This window comes from Aulonocara stuartgranti (genome assembly GCF_965226115.1).
Source record: "Aulonocara stuartgranti genome assembly, chromosome: 20".
In the NCBI taxonomy this organism is placed as follows: domain Eukaryota; kingdom Metazoa; phylum Chordata; class Actinopteri; order Cichliformes; family Cichlidae; genus Aulonocara; species Aulonocara stuartgranti.
Genome location: NC_138956.1, coordinates 10,340,398 through 10,352,500, shown reverse-complemented (window position 1 = coordinate 10,352,500; position 12,103 = coordinate 10,340,398). Strand labels below are relative to the sequence as shown.

General features: G+C 41.1%; 1 protein-coding gene across 1 annotated transcript in view; it reads right to left on the bottom strand.

Annotated features, from left to right (window-relative positions):
- The window catches only part of spen (spen family transcriptional repressor), a 30,868-nt gene that overhangs the window by 15,267 nt on the left and 3,498 nt on the right, over positions 1–12,103 (bottom strand). The window contains exon 3 of the mRNA XM_082518000.1: positions 5,333–5,947. Within this exon, the coding sequence (XP_082374126.1) occupies positions 5,333–5,947 (615 nt within the window). The remainder of the gene's footprint in view (positions 1–5,332; positions 5,948–12,103) is intronic.

The following is a 12,103-nucleotide window of genomic DNA, read 5'->3' as shown; positions in this document are numbered from 1 at the left end:
ATGCCTGACAGGAGCTTCCATGTAGTACTGAGGCAGGTTATTGGTCGGTAGTTGGAGGGGACCGGTCCCTTCTTGGGGTCCTTGGGGATCAGGACCGTCCGGCCTTCAGTTAGCCATTCCGGGTGTCTCTCGTTAACTAGCAGCTGGTTCATTTGTGCTGCCAGACGCTCGTGGAGTGCAGTCAGCTTCTTCAGCCAGTAGGCGTGAACCATGTCGGGCCCTGGTGCTGTCCAACTCTTCATACTGGAGACCCTTTCTTGGATATCTGCCACTGTGATGGTTACTGGACCCTGTTCAGGGAGGTCGCTGTGGTCTGCCCTCAGATCCACTAGCCACTGAGCATTGCCGTTATGGGTTGCATCCTTCTCCCATATGCTCTTCCAGTATTGCTCCGTCTCCAGCCTTGGTGGTGCTGTTCTCTTATTGTTCCCTTGCCACTGAGAGTACACCTTTGCTGGTTCTGTGGAGAACAGCTGGTTTATTCTCCTGCCTTCTATCTCTCTGGTGTACCTCCTCAAGCGGCTGGCCAAGGCTGTGAGTCTTTGCTTGGCAGTTTCCAAGGCCTCAGGTATGGACAGCTTGCTGTATTTCTTAGGCACCTTATTTGTCGCACCTTTCTGCAACTCCGTTAGTTGGCTAACCTCCCTCCGTGCTACTTTGATCTTGCCCTCTAGCCTCCTTCTCCATGGAGGGTACTGCCCCTTGTGGCTGTTCAACTTGTAACCAAGCATCTCACTGATCACTGCTGCCGTATTGTAGATCAGCTTGTTAGTGTCGGTAATTGTGGTTGTAGGTATTGCCCGTAGTGCTGCATTAACATCATCTAGCAGACCTTCTGAGGGTACTTCACGTAATCTTGGTAACCGGCTACGGGGGATCCAGGTTTCAAGCTTGGCCATGATCCTATTTTTCAGGTCAGTTCCTCTCGCACTCAACGATCCTTCTCCTATCGCACTTGGGGCTATGTACCCAATCTCGGGTGGGGGTGATGATATCTCCCCCCTGACCTGGCGTCCTGACTCCTCCTTGCCGTAGCATTTGTGTTGTACCTCGTCAATCTCTAGCTGTGAGAGCAGTCCCTTCTTTCGAATGTTGGAACACTGAGCTACTAGTTGTTTCGCCGTCATTGTGGATGTTGGGTATCGAAGAATCCATAGGTCCCTCATCCTATTCATGTAGCCCCTTCCGCCGGGGTTACTTGCGTAGTAGCATTCCAACAACGCCCTGTTTTCGTCCCTTGCCCACCGATGCCTTCTTGTTCCAGTAGCCCACTTTTCGTCAGGGTGCCCTGGTTCCTCAACACCTGACGCGGACCTTGTTGATCCGGGCGACGTCCGAGCCGGCATGCCTTCATATTTATCTGTCTCGCTCATGTCTGCGGTAGGCTTGCTTAGCATAGGGGGTCTAGCCTTAGGACCCTTACTGGATACAGACGCCCCAGGCAGGAATCGAACTTGCGATCCTCTGTTCCAAAGGCGTGTAGTTTAACCACTACGCTATCCAGCTGCGGGGGTGCAACGATACACAAAATTCACGGTTCGGTTCGGTTCGATACTTTGGTGTCACGGTTCGATATTTTTTCGATACAAAAAAATGTTCAAGCATTTTTAATTTGTCATTTATTAAAATTATAAATATATATTTTAACTCAAAAGTACAGTTTTTAAATTTAACCCTAACCCTTGTGCGTGTTTTTTATTTTGACAGCGAATGCGCACCTGCGGACCACTTATGTGCAGCCCTGGTTATTTAGCTCGTCATATCGCAGCCACAGAAATTATTTTGTCCATGAAACCATAAAGCTGCACTTTCTTTTTGCCTTATAGTCTGATTTGTCATAACTTCTCCGTTTTGTGGTAAGCTTTTCTTTGGCTGTCACTTCTTCACCCTGACCTGTCTTATTTGGCTCAGCAGAACTGAAATGCTTTTACACACGCACTCACATAATTTCAGCAATTCTCTGCGCGATCAACCTCTCACATGTTTAAGCTTGCTGCGGGAGATTTCACTTGTCATGTTTGCGTAGTAAGCTAACGATTAATAAGACGATGTCAGAGGAATTGGTGCACAAATTATCATCACTCACAGATCAGTGCTGTCGCTCTCTATACACAGTTCACGTGATTGCAAAGTGAAAGCAAAAAACAAGCGCAAATTCAAACGCGACTTCAATATGTCACATATTGACAGTGGCTCACCGATGCCAATGACATAATTACCCAGCTACATTTCTGAAAGAATGCAAAAGCATTGACATATATTTTTCCTACAATAGCCCGACGGGCAGGGAAGAGATAGAATTTTGGTAGCCCGACTGAAAAAAATCGCTAGCTCCGGGACGTCGGGCTAGCGATATTGCAAGCCCTGTATCTGATTGAGGAATCACTCATCTTTGGAAAAGAGAGTTTATTACAGAGAAATGTCTCTTTCCAAAATAAAAGCTATACTATCCGCTTCTTCTGGGCTATATTCTCAGCAGCATAAGGAGAATCATGTGCTAACAGCTGTCTAAATGACTCGGCTAAAGTTAGTAGCATGCTTGTTGTTTTTTGTCTGCTTCCACTTGTCTTTGCACTAGGATGGCGTAAATGTGCAGTCATATTCGTTGTGTTCCCACTAGTGCTTTCAGGTTAATCTCGTTGAAATGACCTTAGCGCCACAACACGGCAAATCTCCGTTAACGAGCTACCGCCGATCGCTCCGTGCATGGGGCTAGACGGCCAACACGTTAACGAGCTAACTGCGCTAACACACTAGTTCACACCAATGTAATTGAGCATTGCATGGCACATCCAACATACTGTTTTACTTTAGTCCATGATTCGCTTACCTTCAGGGTCATACGTCACATGAAAACCAAAATAATTCCAAACGCCAGATCTGAATGAGAGTGGGGGAGGTCCATGTTAAAAGGAGAGCTTAACTTCTGTCTCGCTAGCTTGCCCTGCGCTCTTCCTTCTGACTATGCTGTCTGTGTTGAGCGCTCAGTGGATCTGCGCTGGACAGTGCAGCCTAGGCGGAGTAGTCGAACACAGATTCACTGAGCGCTCAACACAGACAGCATCGTCAGAAGGAAAACTGATAAAATAAATTACAAATGTTGTATTGTTCGATACATATGCGTACCGAACCGAAAGCACTGTATCGAACGGTTCAATATCGATACGATTATCGTTGCACCCCTAATATATATATATATATATATATATATATATATATATATATATATATATATATATATATGTATATGTGTGTGTGTGTGTGTGTGTGTGTGTGTATATGTGTGTGTGTGTGTGTGTGTGTGTGTATGCCAGAAAATGCCAGAAATTACTACTAGTGCACAAACAACAACAACAGTTAATATATGACTTTTTTTAACACTGCTTTAAATAAAAGACCTAATATCCAAAGACATGGTTCTGTCTAAACTGAAGGGAACTGCAAAATTACCAAGGTTAAACATTGCCTTTTCAAAACTATGCATAATTTATCTCCACATTTCAGATTAAATATTGTATATACAGATTTTCATTCTGGAAAAAAGAGCATATGATGCATTGTGAACGTGTCCTTCCACTGTTTAAAAAAATGCAATGGCTCCCAAATGATGAGAAAAAACACGCCCCTCTCCTCCCAGTTTCACATTTAGATGCTGCATCGAGTTATGAGTACAAAAACATTTGTACATGAGTCGCAAAATTCATGGCTGCCTCATCCACCTTTTATTTCAAATGATTCCCATGTCTGTCTCAGCTTTCTAGGCCCTCTGCTGTTTGTTTCCTTCTCACTTTCTCCTCCTGTGCTCAGACACTCCCGGAAGAGCTGCTGACGGAGCCTGGCCTGTGGGAGTGGGCAGGCAGCCAGCATTGGCCAGAAATTTCCAGTTCCAACTGGATCTCACGGAGGGGGGGAGCCATTACCCATACACAGAGGTAGGCAGTGAGAAAAATATAGCAGCCGTCTCCTGAAATTTCCCCATAGCACTTCCTCATCAAACCACATGTGTCGCTACATGTCGTTAAAAGCTGTGGACTCTGCTGTGTCCAAAGGTGATGCCGTTAACCCCTCTCCAGTATGTTTATTTATGCGGTGGAGTAAATCCTCTTGGGCAGACATGCTTAAAACGGCAGGATTCTTCTCCATTTGATTTACTTGTAAATTTATAGAAACTTGGATGAAAATACAGTTACCACAAATAAAGCCACATACGGCAATGCACAAAAATGAAACTGACATCACAATCACAAAAATGCACACACAGCATACCATGAAACATCGAAAGTCCACATATCCTGTGCCATTATGGTATGAGTCTAAGCTTTTGTATGCAAATAATTCGACCTGTGGTTAGGTTGTGTGAGAGGGTGTGTGAGATCAAACTACCTAAACCTTACTTTATTTTTAAACTTGTGTTTTGGTTTTATTTTGGACAAAATGAGTACTATATTTTACCAAATGTATCTTTAAAAAAAGACTTAGGATAAGTTTAGCATGTAAAGTATAAAGGACCTGAATAACACATGGATCCATACTGAAACCAGACTCTATCGAAGGCAAGCTAGCTGTAAACGTAAAGCCTTCCTAGCAGAAATAAAATGCGTCTCAACTTAATCCAGTTTATGTAAAGCAGTTCAGGTCAAATCTTAACTACGTAACAATTGTGTCACTAAAGGTATCAAAGGTCATTCTCCAAGTTTCTTTGGCTCCTATCAGCAAATAAAACACGGGCAAAGTTTTAAAAACCAATGAGGGAGGGGGACAATCAAGTGTGGAGTAATATTCCCCGTCATGCCGTGTTTGTGAAATGTATTTTTTTTCTATCGTGCAGACACTTCTCTGCAATTGTCACCTTCCACCCATTGTATCTCCTGCTGGGCGGAGCCTCTAGATATGACACAGTCTCTAAAACAGAAACAACGAGCCTAACTTTACAGGTTTGGCCACAACACTGTGTCTGTCTGTCCACACATACACATGCTAGAGAAGAAAGCGACATAAAGGCAAAGTAAACACAGCTTCCACATAAATAGGTGCCACCTGTTCTATAAAGAGCCTATGCTAACGAATGACAGAAGTTAAATGCACACATCTTGCACAAGTCCGAGTTTGTTTGGTGTGGGTGTGAAAAATATTGCGCAATCCATAGTTACAGATGATAAAAACATAAGCTGAAGAAACCGCTTTTTTATTGAACACAGATAATGACGGAAATATGAGTTCATTTCCAAGTGCAGAGGCCAGTTTGGATCCAGAAGGCCACAGACTGGGATGCACAAAGGTAAACAACAGCACATAAGTAGAAATATTGACAGAAAGATTAAGCTTCACTCACCTGCCACTCGTACTGCTGCTGGTACTGCTGACTGAGTCTGAACTGGAGGAACGGCTGTGAGAGCCTGACCCACTGTGGGAGCGTGGAGGACGAGTGGCCTGACTCGCCAGTCTCTGAGGAGAGGGATTTCGTGAATGAGTCGAATGTGGAGACCGGCTACGACTGTGGCGGTAGGAACGTTCCCCACGCCGACCCCTGTCCTCCCGATACAGGTCCCTGTGAACCACACTGGCCAAAGTAAAGGGTTCCCGGGCTCGAGACTCGTAGCGAGGCTCGGGTGTCTCAAATCGACAAGGGCTCCTGCTGTGGGAGCGGTAGAAGCCAACCCCGCTGGAAGTAGACCCTCCGCTTCCTCCCGTTGTGGCCCCTGAAGATCCACTTGTTCCGGTGTTCCCAGAAACGGCACTAACTATAGTTCCACCGACTCCTGACGGCACAGTTGTACCACTTCCGCTGGAGGTACCAGACCCGCTCCCAGCTGTGCTTAGAGTTCTCTCCCTCGCGTCACGGTAATAGTCTGTTTCATAATGCCGCTGACGGTCAAAACTGCTACCAGTACGCTCGTGAAGTCCATAGGCACTGTGATCGTACCCCCGATCCCGACTTTCAGCGGTCCTAACAAACATGAAGAAACAACAAGTTATATTACAGTTACACTTTGGGCATAAAAAGATAGCTGCTAGCATCAGACAGTGGACAAACAAAAATTAACAGGTGTGTCTGGTGCGTTTGTCAATAATTGGACACATGGAAAGATTGGGCAAAGTGTTTTGAGAAGGGCCAAGCTAGTTTTTCCCCCCATCTTAAAGAAAGCACTATACCAAGGGGATTAAAGTAACAGCTTGAGGAAACTGAGCATCAAGTCTGACATGTTTTCATGGCCAAACCATTTATGGCTTTCAGATGGACTGTATCAGATTCTTCTGCGACCAAAGCTACACTAGAAATCCTCTTTCTAGAACAAGAATGCTGCTATCGGACTGTTTTTCGTGCATTTCTGTCAACTCCAAGGTGTTAATATAAGCTTTATGTTCATTCTTTTTTAGATATATCAGTAAATCAACATAGCACACTAACATTTTCAGCAAAAGGCATGCATCTGGTTTATAACAGAACAGAAATCTATATTATATATCAGAGCTACCTTAATAACAGGAATGGCAGATTATGTCATTATAGGCTGTAAAGTCCTACTGGTCTGCACACTATAACAGAAGCCACTTCTAAAGGCGTTTTATTAGTCAAGCCTGGATAAAGGTTTTCGAGGTAACTTTCGAAGAGCCTTTTGTTTATATCGTTACACAATTTGACACCACTTGTTCCTCTGAAAACTGAATCTCCTCAGTAGCATCTTTTGTGAAGACGTACATTAGAAACGGCCCTGAAAGGACATTCTGTTCAGACCCGAACACTCGCTTTCTGAATAGAGCAATCAGAAATTAATTTGGTAATACGACCGCTGTGTCATTACAGCAGTCGTATTACCAAACTCGCCATAATGAGCGGGACAGGGCGGCAATTACCACCGTTTGAATTCAGATCAAATTATAATCAGCAAATTAGCCATGATGTTCCGACACAGGGCAGAATATGGTTTAATATGACAACAGTTACAAAACTTCATTATAGTGCTTCTGTAGATAAAAAAAAAAAACACGGCGTTTATTCTTCTAGCAAGTTAAAATCAGAGGATGGAAAAATAGTTAGATTATAGAGTCAGACTTTAGAAAGGAAAAAACTGCGAAGTCTTATTTAATTTACTGCAAAAACATTATATTCATATCTGTGTAACAAAGGTATAACTAATCAAATAACTAATCAAATATATGTCTAGTCAAAGCTTCATAAAGCTAGTGTACTAGTAACTAAATAATACTAGTAACTGTATTTGCTGTATGTGTGCACAGTCTGTTCATAAGGCTGAAAAAAAGAGAGAGGAGAAAAAAACAACAAACATCCATATCATAAAACTGAAACATCTTGAGGTTGATTTTGTGCATTGACAAAGGTCCCATAGTTCTGGTGCTTTCCAGAACCTGCACTACCTTCTTCTCTCCTCCCCTAACATTTCCTGCCAATCTCCACACTGCACAACTCACTGTCTGAAAGAAAGAAAGCCTCATGTGCAAACTATACAAATGTTAACAAGACTTGAAAAAAAAACAACATTATCTCATTTTATTCCACAGACTGACTTTTTAAATTTCCTAAATGCAAATCTTTTGAAAGGTTTGGCCCAGCAGAATTTTTTTTATGCTTTTATCTATTTGTCTAAAAATGTGTTTATGTAAACATTTCCTTGCTTTTTTATTTGCCCGTAGTTGAACTGCATGGTCAAAAAAAAAAAAAAGCTTCATATTAAAGGTAATTAAGCAGTGTCAGGGTTATGAAACGGTCATGAATGAGTTTTGCTTCGCAACTGGTTCCTTATGTGTCATCACACGTTTAATGGTTTTACATTTACAGTTTTTCAGTGTTCGTGCTCTAGAGCTTTAAAGTGGGGATTCCACTGCAAGTCTTCTATCACTTGATTTGGATCATTTAATTAGTGGAAATTCTTGCACAAATAAAAAATGTCAGTTTAATGAAATCTGGTGATTCAAACCAAACAGCTGACCTAACGATCTGGATTTCTTTATCCACAACTGTAGTGAAATCGGCTGCCTGCATCTCAATCAGATGCTGCCTGCATCTCACTGAGACGGCAAATGGATTAGACCTGGCGTTACAGAAGGCGTCTGCAATTCCTCTTAAAACATATGACACAAGCATCTTTCCTCCTCACTGTCATTTGGTAAATGATGCTGAAGATTAGATTAGGTTTTTCTTTTTTGGCTTTGTTCCCAAATCTGGCCATTACACCTGTGTTCAAAATATTTATGCTCATACTTTATTGCTATATTTAAGGTGACCCCCAAACATCCACTTAAACCTAACCCTTTGTATTAAATTCATAACCCATTTTAACATCTTCTGTGCACCATAAAGTGGCAAACCTGGAAATATTCATCAGTGTTAAACCTTTGACATAACCAGGTAGTAACCAGGAAGTCATCCATGAAGTCTTTTCGCTAAGGGTCGTAAGACTCAAGAAAAGACTGTATGCAGCGTTCACACTGCTGAAAATTCTTGAGGGTAATTTAAGTTTAGGAGACTGACACCACATCTGTATTTTGTTGCATATACATAAGAGTAGAGCAGGTTAGGAGAAAATACTCTTTCAGCTTATTTGATTTAATCATCTGTGTGCTGGATTCATGAATAACATCTATGCTATAACAATGTCGGCTGTGAAAATGACGGATTACCTTGACCCCTAGGTGCTCTCGAAAATGCTAATTTGCTGGCGCAAGGCTCACTGCTCAACAGATACCTTTCAATTTATCTTCAATTTCACTCTACACAAATCGGCTTTTACATTATTCATCGAGCTTAAAAATAATTCTGTTAGACTTTCTTGACAGAATTTCCATCAGTGTTTGATTATTATCTACTGCGGAGCATGCTAAGCACCTGTTTTGGGACACGTGAATAGCATAATTATGAGGAGACATGCCAGCAGCATGACAAAACGCTGCCTTGTATGGAGGCTCCGTCATATGGGAGCAACGCATGCACATCCATTTAAAATCAGTATAAGAGGTTAATTGTTAAATATCCACTTTGCAGTACAAACAACAAATTGAATCTAATTGTTGAGAATCTCTTTGTCTTGCAAGCTAGAACACAAACTACAGAGCTAGGGTTTAGCGATATCTAAATGTTTAATTTAATTAAAAAGAAAATTTTGAAAACAACAAAATAGGAATATTTCTTCTGGTAATCTAATAACTGGAGGTCACTTCACCACTCAGTGAGTTGCACGATTACATAGAAACATTACATACATCTCTTTTGTTAAATTGTAAAGCTTCTATAGTATAAGTGGCAGAGAAAAGCCAGAAAATCTAACAAACATTACAAAAGGAATATCCTACATAAAAATAATATTCAATGTGCAGCGTGTGTTTCAGGAAGGATTGTAGGTCATTTTTGTAAAACAGTTACTTAAAATATTGTTGCCACTGTACTGTTTCTAGAGTTTAAAATGATATTTAGGATTTCGATTCTTGTTTTAAAGCTGACAAAAATTCAGATATTCATTTAAAATGATCCAGAGCTGACAAATGACTACAATTTTCTTTCGCTTGTCACTCTACCAACATTTTAATAAGAACCAAAATTAAATCAGCAGAATTGTAATATGTAAATATGTTGTTTTGGTTTTTTTTAAGTAAAATTGATTTTATATTAACTAATATTTACTAGCAACTGGTCAGAAATGAAAACTAAAAAGATTTCTGACAAACAAGGTAATATAAGCATCATGGTTCATGGACCGAACATGCTTACGTGCACATTCAGGGCCCAGGCAAATAATTAAATCAAATTAATCAAAGCAAAATTAATTAAGCAATAAATATATAAACAAACTAAAATCTTAAAGTGTGACTGTAACAAAACTTGAATTAGTGAAAAACACAAAATTTATTTGATCTACATCACTTTTTATTTCTTTTCCTTCTATTTTACTGCATTTAGCCATTAGGAGAATCCCACCCCCACACTTCACTGCATATTTCTTTAATCATAGGTATGTGACAAATACTTGAATTTTGAGCATTTTAAAAGATTCTGTAGTGTTTCTTATGTTAAAATATTAATAGTTTATATTAAAAAACATCTTTACAATGATCATTCGTTATAAATATCAGCTGCGTTGTGAATTCTAAAGAGGAGAGAGGGCTGGGGGAAGGAGTTGAAGGTGGGGTCAGATCAGGTGAGAGGCAGAGCAAAGAAAGCAATACAGGTAAGGTTCAAACTCACAGGCAGTAATAATGCACCAGCTATTTTGGTTAGTGTGGAAAATGGAGAGAGACAGGGGTTCAAACTAGGGGGTTAGAGAGGACAGCTAAAATGCACAGGGCAGGACATACCAACCTTTTGAGAGAGTGGTAACTTGACCTATTATTCCAAATACAATTTTGGGAGATAGAACTTTGTGAGCAAAAACTGGGCAAAAATGTTGAGTGGAGAAGGGAAAAAAATGAAGAAAACTAGTTCACAACAGAATACGTAATCCTCGTCTTCAGCACACGGGACCTCATGAGCACAAATGAGTGGTAGTGTCTGTTTAGTTAAAACAATGAGGACAACTTTGGCCTTGTAGAGATCCATGTTAGGATGCTTTGTGTGCTGGAAAATGTCCGAGTCTAAATATCCATCCAAACAGGAGTGAAAAAAACAAAACCTGTGTTGTATTTCAGTCCAATGCAATAAATACATGATATCCAGGAATCCACCTTTAGTTGACCAGTGATTCCCCAACAGCAATGGTTGATGTGAAAAATTAAGTCTTGCGTCTTTTGCATTAAGTCCTGCACATTCCACTTTGGCCAACACCGTTCACAGCAACAAAGTAGTCAAATTCCTTTTGTAGAGGGAAGGAAATATGGCCACAAAAAAGTTAGGAATGAGGAAGATGTCACATGAGTAATCCAAGTTCTTGTTCATAGTAGCACCATACTCATCCCAACGGTGAACAACATGCATAACAGTTCAAAACACTGTTGGATGTTTATGTCTGCCTTTTCGCTTTCAAGCAGAAGAGAGTGCATGCTGTCCCAGCCTGGACAGAGTCAATATCAAACACTGTTCATAGGTGCAACGCGCTGCTGACACGGTGTAATTGTATCCAAAGTTTAATTATAGTTCCACATTTAGGAAAGAAGGAGGTAATCCAGAAATTTGACGTAGGTTATCTCCAATAGCATGGATGGTAGCAATTTTCCAGTCACAATTTCCAGCATTCCTCTTTGCATTGTATGATCCAAATGTTCGCTTTGCTCATCGAGTCTGCAAGTCTCAGTTGTTGGAAAGTTTAAAAAGAAAAAAAAATCATCTCCACAAAAATAAGGCGGGAATAAAAGTCTTTTGCTCACTTGTTTCTGTTGATTCTACTGAGTCGGATCACCAGTAGAGGTCTCCCAGCACTCAATTTGTAATGCCCTGATTTTAGACATAATCCCAAACAAAATGAAAAAAAAGAACCAAGAAAGCAACCCATACCTTTAGAATGACCGCATATCCTTTAAGTACTGGGCCAGAGTTAATCCAACAGTGGGGAATAAATATCCTCTGTAGATCCTCCACATGACTCCAGCCCGCGACAGAAGTGCACACCTCAGTGAGGTGGGCATTATAACTTAAAGCCAAATTAGACTAATCCAAACAATGGTGTTCTATACATGTAATGTGTGCTCTTGGTTGTTTGGTTACATGATGAAAAAGGGGTGATATTAATCCTCCGACAAGGGCACGTAACTCCAGATTAGGGGAATCCCGGGGATGGCTGCTGGACCACTCTCTCTTTTTCTCTCTTTCCCCCACTCTGTATTCTCTATCTTTCTCTCTCTCTCTCTCTCTCTCTCTCTCTTTCCAGAAATCGCCAATAATCCTGGGAAATTTTACGATATCCAATCTTTGCCCCGTATTTTCCTCAAATGATATTTCCACCTCACAGAGATGCTTAAAGGTCACAAAGATAATCCCCAACAGCCATTTAAACTACTGACTATCATTCAACTATCAGATACACTTGCAAACGTGCCCTCGTTTTAACAAAAATATCTTAAGTGTCTACCTGTAAGTAGGAATCCAGGAGCGCTGGCTGCGCTCTGAGGAACTTAGAAGGGATTCCTATTAGATTTCATTGTCGAACACAAGCTCATT